This window comes from Leptodactylus fuscus, chromosome 8, assembly GCF_031893055.1.
Source record: "Leptodactylus fuscus isolate aLepFus1 chromosome 8, aLepFus1.hap2, whole genome shotgun sequence".
Classification (NCBI taxonomy): Eukaryota; Metazoa; Chordata; class Amphibia; order Anura; family Leptodactylidae; genus Leptodactylus; species Leptodactylus fuscus.
The window spans coordinates 88,258,081-88,274,199 of record NC_134272.1 but is presented as its reverse complement, the minus strand read 5'-3'; the positions used below and the strand labels follow the sequence as shown (position 1 = coordinate 88,274,199).

Sequence of the window (16,119 nt, the reverse complement as noted above, 5' to 3'; positions counted from 1 at the left end):
GTTATATTCTTGTACATAGGAGGTAGTATTATAGTAGTTATATTCTTCTACATAGGGGGTAGTATTATAGTAGTTATATTCTTGTACATAGGAGTAGTATTATAGTAGTTATATTCTTCTACATAGGGGGTAGTATTATAGTAGTTATATTCTTGTACATAGGAGGTAGTATTATAGTAGTTATATTCTTCTACATAGGGGGTAGTATTATAGTAGTTATATTCTTGTACATAGTTGGTAGTATTATAGTAGTTATATTCTTGTACATAGGAGCAGTATTATAGTAGTTATATTCTTGTACATAGGAGCAGTATTATAGTAGTTATATTCTTGTACATAGGAGTAGTATTATAGTAGTTATATTCTTGTACATAGGAGTAGTATTATAGTAGTTATATTCTTGTACATAGGAGTAGTATTATAGTAGTTATATTCTTGTACATAGGAGGTAGTATTATAGTAGTTATATTCTTCTACATAGGGGGTAGTATTATAGTAGTTATATTCTTGTACATAGGAGTAGTATTATAGTAGTTATATTCTTCTACATAGGGGGTAGTATTATAGTAGTTATATTCTTGTACATAGGAGGTAGTATTATAGTAGTTGTATACTTGTACATAGCAGACAGTACTTTTAGTAGACACATGTAGTTTATAACCTTTTTCTCCTTGCTGAAACAAAACTCATCTTTCCATACACTGCCATCCTGCTGATATTCACACACAGAGCTGAAGTATTAGGAAGAGACCACAACAGTTTTCTGGCGTTCCGGATGTAGATTTGTGACTACCTATAACTACAATAGACAATGCAGCTGAGATGGAGTCACTGCAGGATCCTAATCTAGCAGATGTAAAAGTAAGCAGCAGTCACTGAAACAAACAGCAGGTAGGCAAAACCTCATAGGTACATGTAGGCCATATAGAAATAACATTCTGCACCCAATTATTTTGGGGGCTCAAGTATCAACTTTTCTCCTAAATCATGTATTTGCATTTAACAAACCAGATGCCATATGACCAGGAGTAATCTAGGCCTGACACATGCCCCTGACTGTCGCACATTTGTAGATCACATCCCCCGCGTGTAGTTATGAACCTGGCAGGTCTACTAAACCCTTCTGACATATTAGAGCACTGAATATTTTATGAGTAGCCCGCAGTGCAGCTGTTCACCGGAGTACACAGCACAACTACCAATAAGTGGCAAATTCTCTGTATTTGCACAGCAAAATATATTACACAATAACCGCATTGGAATTGTATAAATAAAACATGGCTGGAGCTATGACAAATTCTTTAAAAACCAGGAGAAAATGAGCCAAACTCCAATGTCTGGTTGCCCAGCAGACCCCGCACTGACACCTTCGGCTACCTGAATACTCCTGCTTGGTGCAACTAAAGGGGGATTCCACATCTATTGATGTTCTGTCACTGCCGGGGGGCACAAAATGATGTTTTCAAAGCCATAGCGGGCTCAGTTCAGGGCAAATGTCCATTCTTTGTGACTTTAGATAAATGCCCTTGAGTTTTCCTTTACATACTTCATCATAGTGACAAAAATACCAAATTCCAAGTCATTATATTCCCCTTCACTCTTTCATATAGCCAAGTTTAGTGTCAGTCAACACAGTATAACATGCATTCTAAGTGAAGGACTGGGTGATATGCTGGGTCTGGTGACAGTAACCTATCTATCTGCAGGGCTGGGGTGATATGCTGGATCTGGTGACAGTAACCTATCTATCTGCAGGGCTGGGGTGAGATGCTGGTTATAGTGACAGTAACCTATCTATCTGCAGGGCTGAGGTGATATGCTGGATCTGGTGACAGTAACCTATCTATCTGCAGGGCTGGGGTGATATGCTGGTTCTGGTGACAGTAACCTATCTATCTGCAGGGCTGGGGTGATATGCTGGCTCTGGTGACAGTAACCTATCTATCTGCAGGGCTGGGGTGATATGCTGGTTCTGGTGACAGTAACCTATCTATCTGCAGGGCTGGGGTGATATGCTGGTTCTGGTGACAGTAACCTATCTATCTGCAGGGCTGGGGTGATATGCTGGTACTGGTGACAGTAACCTATTTATCTGCAGGGCTGGGGTGATATGCTGGTACTGGTGACAGTAACCTATTTATCTGCAGGACTGGGGTGATATGCTGGGTCTGGTGACAGTAACCTATCTATCTGCAGGGCTGGGGTGATATGCTGGTTCTGGTGACAGTAACCTATCTATCTGCAGGGCTGGGGTGATATGCTGGTTCTGGTGACAGTAACCTATCTATCTGCAGGGCTGGGGTGATATACTGGTTCTGGTGACAGTAACCTATCTATCTGCAGGGCTGGGGTGATATGCTGGGGTCTGGTGACAGTAACCTATCTATCTGCAGGGCTGGGGTGATATGCTGGTTCTGGTGACAGTAACCTATCTATCTGCAGGGCTGGGGTGATATGCTGGTTCTGGTGACAGTAACCTATCTATCTGCAGGCTGGGGTGATATGCTGGGTCTGGGGACAGTAACCTATCTATCTGCAGGGCTGGGGTGATATGCTGGTTCTGGTGACAGTAACCTATCTATCTGCAGGGCTGGGGTGATATGCTGGTTCTGGTGACAGTAACCTATCTATCTGCAGGCTGGGGTGATATGCTGGGTCTGGTGACAGTAACCTATCTATCTGCAGGGCTGGGGTGATATGCTGGTTCTGGTGACAGTAACCTATCTATCTGCAGGGCTGGGGTGATATGCTGGTACTGGTGACAGTAACCTATCTATCTGCAGGGCTGGGGTGATATGCTGGTTCTGGTGACAGTAACCTATCTATCTGCAGGGCTGGGGTGATATGCTGGTACTGGTGACAGTAACCTATTTATCTGCAGGACTGGGGTGATATGCTGGGTCTGGTGACAGTAACCTATCTATCTGCAGGGCTGGGGTGATATGCTGGTTCTGGTGACAGTAACCTATCTATCTGCAGGACTGGGGTGACATACTGGTTCTGGTGACAGTAACCTATCTATCTGCAGGGCTGGGGTGATATGCTGGTTCTGGTGACAGTAACCTATCTATCTGCAGGGCTGGGGTGATATGCTGGTTCTGGTGACAGTAACCTATCTATCTGCAGGGCTGGGGTGATATGCTGGTTCTGGTGACAGTAACCTATCTATCTGCAGGGCTGGGGTGATATGCTGGTTCTGGTGACATACTCCCTTTAAGGCTCCTCCTAAATAGCTCTGCATTGAACTATGGAAATTATATGGTCAGAGGACTATAAAAAATATAGAGTGATGCCACATAAGTACAAAGTCCTTTCAACTGAGGTCTAGTATGATAGTAGTATACCGGAATGTATCAGGTTATTGCCTTGTTGTAGGTGATTGCATTTCATATTTTGTTTCTCCCACTATAAGGTACAAGATTCCATCTCTGTGTTTACCATTCACATATGGAAGGTTTTTCACACCTTGCTTCACACTTCACACCCTCCCTTGTCCATTTTCCTGTATGTCGCCCACAAACTGCGAATTTCTAAATGTTATACATCTCATGTCTGCAAGACAAACCCCAGAGCACCGAGCGCACAAACCTCACAGATTGTGACTGCACAGTTGGGAGGACGCACAGTTAACACATCCTAATTGATCAGATTGCAGGAGCTTATTAGAATAAACAGCAAGAAAGTTCTGTCTCCAACTGCTGATCTGTCAGTCTCATAAACCAGAGAGCGTGCAAGACCCAGACGTACAGCCAGGAGCAAGGAGGTGCAGGAAGGAACAGCTCCAAACACATAGGATTGCATCTCAGATCCATAGGGGGCAGTATTATAGTAGTTATAGTCTTGTACATAGGAGGTAGTATTATAGTAGTTATATTCTTGTACATAGGAGCAGTATTATAGTAGTTATATTCTTGTACATAGGAGGTAGTATTATAGTAGTTATATTCTCGTACATAGGAGTAGTATTATAGTAGTTATATTCTTGTACATAGGAGTAGTATTATAGTAGTTATATTCTTGTACATAGGAGTAGTATTATAGTAGTTATATTCTTGTACATAGGAGCAGTATTATAGTAGTTATATTCTCGTACATAGGAGTAGTATTATAGTAGTTATATTCTTGTACATAGGAGTAGTATTATAGTAGTTATATTCTTGTACATAGGAGTAGTATTATAGTAGTTATATTCTTGTACATAGGAGTAGTATTATAGTAGTTATATTCTTGTACATAGGAGCAGTATTATAGTAGTTATATTCTTGTACATAGGAGTAGTATTATAGTAGTTATATTCTTGTACATAGGAGTAGTATTATAGTAGTTATATTCTTGTACATAGGAGTAGTATTATAGTAGTTATATTCTTGTACATAGGAGCAGTATTATAGTAGTTATATTCTTGTACATAGGAGTAGTATTATAGTAGTTATATTCTTGTACATAGGAGTAGTATTATAGTAGTTATATTCTTGTACATAGGGGTAGTATTATAGTAGTTATATTCTTGTACATAGGAGTAGTATTATAGTAGTTATATTCTTGTACATAGGAGTAGTATTATAGTAGTTATATTCTTGTACATAGGAGCAGTATTATTGTAGTTATATTCTTGTACATAGGAGGTAGTATTATAGTAGTTATATTCTTCTACATAGGGGGTAGTATTATAGTAGTTATATTCTTGTACATAGGAGTAGTATTATAGTAGTTATATTCTTGTACATAGGAGTAGTATTATAGTAGTTATATTCTTGTACATAGGAGCAGTATTATAGTAGTTATATTCTTGTACATAGGGGCAGTATTATAGTAGTTATATTCTTGTACATAGGAGTAGTATTATAGTAGTTATATTCTTGTACATAGGAGGTAGTATTATAGTAGTTATATTCTTGTACATAGGAGTAGTATTATTGTAGTTATATTCTTGTACATAGGAGTAGTATTATAGTAGTTATATTCTTGTACATAGGAGTAGTATTATAGTAGTTATATTCTTGTACATAAGAGCAGTATTATAGTAGTTATATTCTTGTACATAGGAGTAGTATTATAGTAGTTATATTCTTGTACATAGGAGCAGTATTATAGTAGTTATATTCTTGTACATAGGAGCAGTATTATAGTAGTTATATTCTTGTACATAGGAGCAGTATTATAGTAGTTATATTCTTGTACATAGGAGCAGTATTATAGTAGTTATAGTCTTGTACGTAAAGGACTTTATAATTGTCACTATTTTTTGTAGTGTAGGTGATGTAATTGCACTTTTGTGTCCACAATTGGGACTTTGGCTTTATAGAAATGCAGCTTCATAGTTGCTCTGCTGCGGTTATTATTTTTGCAGTCCTATATTTGGCTGTAAGTCTTTGGCCTTCACATAGAAGTGTCTTCAAGTCTTTGCTGTGATTTTCCAATTTTAAGATACAGAGGAAGCTGTGGACTAGAGGCAGGGAGGTGGGCAGAGTTTCCTGGGGGCTGCGGTATCTGCTGCTGAGTCACACTCTGTACGGGCTTTGAATTTGAACATATCCCTTGAGATTCTGCCTATGACGCGGAGATGTGACGTACTGTCTGTGACATCCATTCTCTTCTCCTTCACCTCCACGTCCAGGGACATAAGACGGAGCTGCATCTGCATAAAGCACTGAATGCATCTCCCTGACAGCTGCGACAAATGAGTCTCCGTCGTCCCTGCAGGTTCACATTCCTGTCCTGAATAAACAGCATAGATTTTCTATAGTCCTTTAATTAGTCATTAATGAAGCGTCCATGTTCGCTCGCCGCCATTGTAATTTAAACAATTACCGATATATACGTTCACTATCGAAAAAGTACGGAGTGAAAAGGGAAGATATCATTATGTATGGTGTGGCATATTAAATAAAACCGCTCCTTGTAAGTGGTTATTGGCTGTATAATTTTTGGGTTTGCTGGTATGCTTCTTAAACCTTACACAGGTGGGGCAAAAAGGGCACTGTCCCGGTATACACAGAGTATTTTGCATATGGCATCCCCTTTGTAAATATTGTTCACCTAGAATGGGCGATGAAAACCAAAACTTATTTCCTGCAGCAGCCCCGCAGGCGATAAGAGGTATTACACATGGTATGTCATATTAATATATGGTTTGTGCTGAGACCTCCGGCTTTTATTCTGAAGCAGGGGAACGTATAAACCATAAGTACTTGTTTTTGTCAGTCTTCCCCAATGCCGGCGCTCTACAACCATGCCAGCTGTTCTTAAACTCCAGCTCCCAACACGCTCTGAACGCTGCAGGTTTTGAGGGCATGCTGGGGGTTACAGTTTCAATGCCTGGAGTAGACTATAACTTGTCAGTCATCTGATCCATACAGGCCCCTGTTATAGACCATCTTATTACAGCGACAGAACTAGGACGGTGTAGGTCATATAACGTGTCAATCACTTCCGTCATGGAGCGGGGAATACAGCGCAGTTCATCTTCCACACATCCACCGTCCCGCTGGGTATGAATGTCAGCCTTGCACATATAGCACCTGGCAGCAGTTTTCCACCGGCGCATCGAAGTAGGTTAATTAGTTAATTAAAAGATAACTAGAGCAGCACAGACGAGTTTGCTTCTTATTTGCAGACGGAGACCGAAGTTTCCGAGATGTGAAGTTGATTTAACACTTTATGTTAAAGTTGTGAGAGGGTGCGACACAAATGGGATCAGACTGGACCTCTGGAGGTGTGATACAATGGGGGTCATGTATTGGCGTTTCCTATATGGGTGTTAATCTATTCCCCCCATAGGAGCCACAAATGTTAATTCTGGCACATGTCAGGAGGGCTCGCCCTGTGCGCCCGATCCCAAAACTCCCTCGCTATTGAAGTTTATTGGGCAGCGCTGCAGTACCAAAAGCAACCACAGCAAATCTTATGGCAAAGAGCAGTGTGGTTCCTGGCATGTAAACATCACCTAGATCTGCGTTGACCCCAGGGGTTTCGACTATCCAATCTTTGCAGATCTTATACTGATCGCCCATCCTAAGGGTATCAAGATTAGAAAGGGGGACCCCTTTAAATGCACCAACTTGTGCAAACTAATGCAACTGAAAATACGGATTTCCTGCCTGAAACCTAAAACGTGGGTAAATAACAGGAAAACGGATGAATATAGCCCGGCAGTAAGAAGGCGGTGATGGTGCAAGGCCCACATAGGTGCAATCCCCTGACACATACATTATCTGCCCATACACTTGTCTCATTAATATATGTATAACATGTATCGCCAACTACAGGAGAGTCACATCACCCCTCCCCCACTCCTGTAATGTACGGCTTACTCCATTCCATTAACCGTTAACCTGCTTGCTCAGTGGTTTGCACAAAATTGCTCTGCATCCTAAGAGCTGATGCTCTGCAGAGACCTCCACCGACTTGTGTAATAATCTGCTGACTGCCTTAAGCTACCTGCGTCATTTCTGTTGTCACGTCGTCGCTACTAAAATCGCCTGTGACCGCTTGAGCTTTCTCGGAATTCAATTATAGTCTATGGGGAACCTGCAATCCTGCTCCAATTTAGAACAGTGGGCTACTTTCCGCTATGATGAGCAGGATCAGGGGTCATAGACCATAATTGTCTTTCAGAGAAGGCGACTGAGCATGGAAGACCTTGAAGCGTGATTGTGGTGCTAGAGATCACCCGGGGGTAGCTTAGAGGTCAGCCGAGGAGCCTGGGCCACATGGATTCCAGAATGCCCCTGAAGGCCACCCCTGTGAGATATACGGTAATCTATTCTCTATACCTTACATTAAGAGAGACAGAGCTCACCCTAGTCTTAGCTAAGGCCTCGTGTACTTGCCGTTGGGAGGTGTACCGCACAATACGACAACATTTTGTGTACAAATCTACTTAAAAGCCATGCTCCAACCAAGGGAACTCTGCGGCCCACAATAACACGTGCAATATATCTATGGGGTAGATTTATTAAGACTGGTGTATTGTATGCCAGTCTTAATAAAGGGCCCAAGTGGCGCTAGAAGGAGTGATATGTGAAGAGGCGTTGGCACAGGCGCGCCCCAGCAATTAGGAATTGAAACTCATGCCAAAAATCTGCAGAATGAATATGTTCCGCCGAGGTCCTGCGCTCCAAGGTGCAGAACAAGGGTTTGGTGCATGTCAACCTTATCACATATCTACTCCAGAAAACTGCTGTAGACACATTAAGGGCTAGTTCACATGTAGGGATTTGGTCCGGATTTTGACGCAGAGTCAAAAAACTGCCTCCCATCAAATTCAATGGGAGCTGCTCATTTCCTGCCCTATCTCGATGCAGAAACCGCTGCGGCGTCCGCGTCGAGACAATCCCTCTGGTCTAGGCACATTTCATTTCAGCGACTGTTGGAAGCCGCAACAGTTGTGGCTAGCCGTGGCAGGCGCATTTTGGTTCGGATTCTGACGCGGCTTCCCACGTCAGAATCCGGACCAAATAACTAGGTGTGAACTAGCCCTAGTGGCCATAGAATGCATTAGGAGGTTTGTCATCACAGAAATCATTTTTGCGCACACAAAATCAATTTGTTTTAAAACAGGATGCGCGCAAGAAAAAAATAAAATAAAAAACATTTTGAGTGCAAAATGTCATTTTGTTACCCAAAATACAAAATTTTATTTCGGGCTACGTTCACATCTGCATCAGAGTCTATGAAGGAGACTCAGCCACAGAATCCGGAGAGAAAAGTCCTGTAAGGACCCGAACGACAAAGCCCAGCCTAACACAGACACAAGCCATTGTGACTGCACAATCACAAAATATATCTTGTACGTGCAAAATTACATTTTGTAACCGACAGCAGTGACAAGGATGTGTGAGTATACAGACTGTATTGTGTGCTAAACCCCTTGCAGACGACTGTGTGCTCGGTTCCGATTTTGCAACCATGCTCACACGGCTTCTATTCATTGAAGTAATGGGGCTGCGGAAGTATGGCCGACGGACAGATGACATGAACGGCATATCCGGCGGCTGAAACACGGTCCTGTGCAACCTGGCTTGGGGTAATACATTTTATTGTTATTAAAAAAAAATTTATTTTTTTTTTATTATTATTATTATATTATTATTATTTTTAATTTTATTTTTTAAATTTAATTTTATATTTATTTTTTTCATTATTATTATTTTTTTTTTGCTGCTGCTGCTGTGTTTACAGACTGCCCCATATAGAATGCACACTATATCACAAGCCAAAATGCACACAGTCATGTCCATACGGCCTTATACTGTGTGCAAAAATTTTCAGCTGTGCAGTTAGGCCTCGTGTATGTGAGCGTATCATGCGACTGTATTGTCCCAGAATCGGAGGCCTCTACAGTACGTACACTTCTGTGATTTTAGCTACACAAGAGATTATAGATTGTAACCTATGATCAGGGACTGCGCTGTTACCTGCTGTATGAGGCCGCACGCTGTGAGTTTGCCTTGGGTTAGACGTGACTGCGTTGCTGACGGTTTACCCGCTGCGAAACGGATCCCATCCACACAATGGAGAAACAAATGCACATGGCAAAGTGTCTTTTGTTGTAGGTTCTGTCAATTATTGCTGCTTGTTTGGCCACGGATTCACCCTTGCAGCACGTGGCCTTGGCTTTGCGGAGGTGCCTCTTGGAATTACAATATGGCTGCCATGTTTGGTGATGTGGCTCGTCTTTGGCACAAGGCCTTCTCTTGCACCAAAGATATGCAACTCGCTCATTACTTTCTGGGAATGTGGGCGAAAAATGGTGGATCTTGTAAATTCTCCCCTTCTATGGCTGTAGCTCCTGGCGTCCAAAGGCTGCCGTAACAGCTGATCTGTATGGGGTCTGGATATTGGACCCCACATAATGATGACCTATATACAGAATGAAAGATCGCTGACTATCTAATGTACGTGGAACCTCCTGACTCTTCCCCGACAACAAATTTCGGTGGTACCTGGCAATGGTTAACTCCCCACTCTCCATTCTGGGTTGTACGTCCTCAGCTTCACTGAAGAACTGACCAGAGAGGAACCCAATAAGACTCATCAGACTTATCCCGAGGTATTAAGATTTGCTTCTTAAACATGGGCACGGATGGATCTTAAAACAGTGATTTGGGACTAACCCCCCCCCCCCCAGTCCATAAGTCCACATCAACCTGACAGGTTCCCTTTAAGGATCCATCTTCAAAATATAAGTCCTGGAAAATCGCCTTGAAGGGATGGTCTGACATTAGAAAATGGGTTAAGCTGCAATACCAGACACAACCATGGACAAGAAAGGCGCTGTTTAGAGAAAAAAAAATGGAACGGTTGAGTGAACGTATAATATCCGGGTTTAACGCCGCTAGACACAATACATCCTTTCCTAGGTAATATGTCTCCCAGCTTCCAGATATCTATTCTCGGCTGGCACGCCGCTCATCCTCTCTAGGTATTATTTTTACAAACTCCTTGGTAACTGTTCCCCGCTGAGTCAGCGCCGTCTTCACCAAATATCCCAGCCCCTCTCCCATCTGACGCAGCCTGAGATCTTCTTCCATCCTCCGTCAGCTCGGCCGTCACTCATGATTTGCAGTTTTTTTTGTAAAATTCCAGATAACGGCCTATAACCGAGACGGCGCTCGCTCCGCTCTCCGCGTCTTGTCTATAAACTTGCAGATAATTGTTTTCTCGGCTGAGACCGTCCTCGTTCCTCTCCAGATATCCCTATAAACTCCTGGACGGCTGATCTCAACTGGAATGACATGTGTCTTACCCCGGAGATTAGCGACTTCTAGTTACACAACAGCTGAGATATCACTCGTCTCTTCAGCCGTATCGTGTAGAATCTGGCCTGAAGAAGGCCCAGGCCGTGGCCCACGAGATGTCTGCCATCCTCGGACTTGGCAATGACAAGAAAGAGTTGGCATGGAGAAGGACAGACTTCTATCCAAACAAGAATCCTACTAAAGCTGTAGCTTATATTGAGACACTTTTAAAGGGGTTGTCCAAGGAAAAATTGTTGATTTCTTCCAAAAACAGCGCCCCTTCTTGTTCGAAGGTTGTATGTGATGTTGCAGCTCAGTCTCATCAAGTCAATGGAGATAGTCCAACTCACAGGGTCGGAAGCGGCTCTGCAGCCATCCAAGCAAAAGGTGCAGAATAGCAGCGCCAATACCCAAGGTACTGTAGCTTTTCGCCTTTTACTTGAGCTGCTTCCAGACGCATCAATAGCAGTAGCGTACGGTGTCCAAAGGCAGCAAAATTAGCTGACCAGGGCAAGATGAGGATGTCAGACCTTGTCAGATCAGATACTAGCTACCTATCCCATGGGTGGGTTATCAGTATAAAAAACGCTACTGGGGATGGAGACCATTTTAATTGCAATACCAATTACAATGTGTGGACAAGTGGGGCGCTGTTTCCATAGGAGAGCATCCATGTATTTATTACCCTGTTTAAAGGGATTGAATTTGTTCTCGTTGACACGTAGGAATAGCCTTAAGACAGGCTATCCTTCTCCTACCTTTGTCTTCTACGCACCACCATTCAGTATAAATCCCGTTTTTCGCCGGTATGCAAATGAGTTCTCTCGCAGCACTGTGGGCGTCCCCAATGCTGCGAGAGAACTCTCCAGTGCCGCCTCCTTCTTCTTCAGGAACGGCCTCTTCACACGTCTTCTTCCGGCGCGGGCGGTCAAACTTCTAGGCTTCAGGCCTAGGGCAGAGCAGACTGCACATGTCCGCCGGCCACAAGAAAATGGCCGCTTACTTACTGTGTAAGTGGCCATTTTCTTATGGCTGGCGGGCATGCGCTAGTTTGAAGACCTGTGAAGACCCCGCTCCTGAAGAAGATAAAGGCGGCCCTGGAGAGTTCTTTTGCAGCACTGAGGACGCCCCCAGTGCTGTCTAAGCGCTGGGGACCACCCCCAGTGCTGCGAGAAAACTCATTTGCATACAGGCGAAAATCAAGATTTATACTGAACAGCGGTGCGGAGACGACATCTAAAGGTAGGAGAAGAATAGACTTTCTTAAGGCTATACCTACATATCAATGAGAAAAAAAATCAATTTTAATGGTAGAATCCCTTTAAGGTGACTGTAATGACAGATCGAATGACATTTACAGCTGATTTGCCACATAAATTCATGAATTTTTGGAATTACTTGCAATCCTATTGTGGAACATTTTTGTAGAGCCCCATATTGTCCTAGAAAATTGGGTGTTATCAGTTCGGGGGAGGTCCGACACAATGGGCACCTTGGATGGACAGGTTCACACTGCGCAAGGACACGTCCTCAACTGGTAACACCCACTTGCCAATTTATTCATAAACACAGCACAATACAAAGCTCTAAGAAGATCCAGAGTTACTTCATGGGTAATACAAGTTTTTAATAATACAGACATGTCGCTCTCACCAGCAATGAATCCTAAGGAGGCCACCGCTGGAGAGGGAAATAATCCAAAAACAGGCGTAGTCATCTTAAAAAAGATCCTATAACACCACAGAACTGTGGCAGCCATGAATGGGACAACCACTGGTCCTAGACGCTTAGGTCCTAGGTCAAGGGTCCCATTACGGGCAAACGTCTCACCCACCACAAGGTGACCAAGGCTGGTCAAAAACATAATCCACATATGGCGATCACTGGAAAGACTCTACTGATCTGTAACCACATTAACTATGACCGAATAAAAGATGTCCAAGACGTCTACCCATGAAGAATAAGATGTTATTAATACTCTTAAAGCAGCCAACAAAGGTCTATCCACTGTATATGGAGTATCTAAGCATGGTCCAAAGTCTCAGCCATCATAAATTCTTGCCTAGTGGTTTAAATATATTGCAATCCTGTATACAAGGGATCAACTAGATCCATAGACATTGTACTGACGCACACAACTCATCTCAGTCCATGCAACTTCCCGAGACATCATGACCCCCCATTATTGCTAGTAAACCCCTGATGTCAGTACTTGTGTAAGTCAGCGCTCATCCCTCTCCACGAATTAAAGGGGAATTACACCTTGTCATTACAGTAGGCACCTGAAGTCTCTCATGGTACGACTTGCCATTCTTGGTCCTCATGCGAAGAACATCGGGATCGAGGCTGACGATGTAAAGAGCTTGTCCCTGGAGCTGCCTACATAGATAGGACTATGGTGGTCCCTGAGATCTCCTCCTGAGGACCAGATAGGTAGTCATCCTATGAGAAACTTCAGGTACCCAAGTGTAATTCCTCCTTAATTTTATACTATCGTGAAACCCAAGCACAGTGGAGAAGACGCAATCTCCTACTGTATCGGTGAAAAGTTCACTAAACTTCCCCGATACGTTCCTCATGGATCCCACTATTACAATCTACTACAACACACTCTTCCATTGTTCCTCCAGCCACATTGACCCTCGTTGGACATTACTTGGTGACTACTGACCCTTGTTGGACCACGTTGGACATTAAGAGCAGTGTTGTCCTAGGACGAGAGTGAGGTCAATGCTTGGAGAAGAATATTATATAACCAGTGCTTGGGTGGTGGTGGAGACCTATCAATGGGTCATGAATGGAGTAGAAGAGCAAAAAGTGCTGAAGGCGTCCGATTAGTGGGCTCCATAGTTCATATATTGGAAGACACCTTTCATGGTTGGGTACGGAGCACGTTGTAGTGATATAGGGCGTGTAGGGGCATTGGCCTGTACTGTATATAGGACTGGGCACTGTCTTATCAGTACCTATCACCCACTTATGCCCAATGTGGCTCCATATGGCCTGACGCTAATCACCCACCTATTCTTTAAAGCCATGTCTATCCCGTAAATGCCAGTCCCCTCCTCTATATATCCATCCTCCCTCCCCTCTCTCCTCCTCTCTTACCTGAGAGCGTCTTTTGATCCAACTCTTCTTCATGTCTAAGAACGGGGGTTATAAAAAGAAGGGACCCCCCTCCCCGGATAAGGTTCTGCAATACTTCCTTGCTTCCTGATTCAGCCTTTGCAAGAGAGGGGTCCCTACAATCCTCAGGTAGAGACGGAGAGATGGAGGTGGACGTGAGGATCCAGGCGGCCGGATGGATGTCAAATCCTGGTAACCACTAATTGTATTCCTGCCGCTCCCAAAGCAGGAGCCAAGTCAGGAATACAATGCATTGAGAGCCAGGGGGAGGGATGGGGGATGGAGAGAGAAGGGGAGGGTGCTGAGATGGGAGCGAGCAAGGGAGGAGAGATTGAAAGAAGTGCATGGCTTAGAACAGGTCTGTGAGCCAATGCTGCCTAGTGCTGGACCACGCAGAAGATTGGCACCTGAACTTTAGCATCCTCTATGGCGTCTGCAGCCCACAACCAATGTGTGGTCATCATGGAGATGAGTAAATGCTCACGTCACGTTGCAAGGGTTAATCTTTCATGAGGATGCATCGGTATAAGCGGTTACTATCTGTGTATGGTAATATAGGTATAGTTACAGTGTAGCAGAGCTTACCGTGTTAGATTCCTTGGAATGGATTTGCAGCAGTCTTAAGCAAACTGTACTGCTACAATAACTCTACTACATCTGACAAACTCAGCTCTGCTACACACTGCATGGAAACTCAATGCAAATCCAGTGAAATGCAACAGAAACCCAGAATAGTCAACTGCAAAAAATAGCAATCCCATAATAAGGGGAGTGAATGAAGAATAATGGGCCGGGGCGCACAACTTCACAACCATCAGCCAGGTCCCATCCGTAGCAGAATTTACATTCCTATGTGGACACAGCATCTCTGTGCTTCACAAGCTTCCCATCATTCCCATCCCTGGTCGATGGCCCCCACATAGTAATTTTGCACCCTTTTGTACCACAGCCTCCCCTAGAACATCCCTGCTTGACTACATGCTGCAAATTTTGCCATGAAAGGGGTCATTTCCCCCTTTCTGACAGTTGCAATGGCAAAGGAAGGATCTGCGCTTCCACTTATTTCACGTGGTGGGTACACAATCCTTCCTCTGGACCGTGCAACACCCACTTGTACGGCAAATGGAAGTAATGATAGGCTGTGAAGCCCGTGGACAATGGGTCGCCAGTAACCCTTTCTGACAGTGGAAGGCTGTGTATCACAGATCTTCATTCCAGTGCACCAGAGGACATGGGGAATACATTTGCTATGTACAGACTGCCGGCCGTGAAAGGAAATCACAAAGGAGATCAAGGAAGTTTAATGAGACCTGTGAACCCATATACACTGGTGACCCCCATAATAACCCCAATGCATATGGGCTGTATAAGGATCCTGGGCCGCCCCAAAGCAATTGCATCTTCAAGTTTCATACCTAACAACATCTTTGGGCGATGTATTTACTCCAGGCTAGTGATTTCTTAAAAGACTTTGTAAGGTTTGCAGTCATGGTAAGGCCCTAGTGTCTGAGTGTCTCCTAGGCTAAATGTGATGGTTTGTAAAGACTTACTCACACTACCATTAGTGACCGTCAGCCGTGTCCGTAACTATTGTCTGTTACAAGATTTTAGCAACGGACACTAGCTGGACCGTCACAAATCTGTTAAAATTTCCATTCATTTCAATGAGAATTTAAAGGGATCCTATCACTCACACACAATTTTTTCTAAGTACCACGTCAGAATAGCCTTAAGAAAGGCTATTCGTCTCCTACCTTTCGTTGTCTTTTCTGCGCCGCCGTTCCCCTACAATACTCGTTTTTCTTGCTATGCAAATTAGCTCTCGCAGCACTGGGGGCAGGCCCTAGCGCTCAGACAGCACTGGGGGCGTCCCCAATGCTGCGAGAGAACTCTCTCCAGCGCTGCCTCCATCTTCGTCAGCAGCGTCCTCTTCAGCGTCTTCTTCCGGCGGTGGCTTGTAACTTCTAGGCCTCGGGCAGAGCAGACTGCGCATGATGCTGCTGACGAAGATGGAGGCGGCGCTGGAGAGAGCTCTCTCGCAGCATTGGGGATGTCCCCAGTGCTGTTTGAGCACTGGGGCCCACCCCCAGTGCTGCGAGAGAGCTAATTTGCATACCAAGAAAAAAACGGGATTGTAGGCGAATGATGGCAATGAGAAGACGACAAAAGGTAGGAGACAAATAGCCTTTTTTTAAGGCTATTCCGATGTGGTACCTAGAAAAAATTTTGTGTGAGTGATAGGATCCCTTTA

The 16,119-nt window shown here is 43.9% G+C and overlaps 1 protein-coding gene across 4 annotated transcripts in view; it reads right to left on the bottom strand.

The window, feature by feature from the left end:
* Nucleotides 1–16,119, bottom strand: part of SPEG (striated muscle enriched protein kinase) — a 182,638-nt gene that overhangs the window by 87,879 nt on the left and 78,640 nt on the right. The window contains exon 1 of one of the 4 annotated variants that reach the window (XM_075284594.1): nt 13,851–13,898. The exons of the other annotated variants lie outside the window; for them this stretch is intronic. Coding sequence (XP_075140695.1) covers nt 13,851–13,883 — 33 coding nt within the window. The 5' untranslated portion in view covers nt 13,884–13,898. Of the gene's footprint in view, nt 1–13,850; nt 13,899–16,119 lie in introns of those variants that run through there. 4 annotated transcript variants of the gene reach the window in all.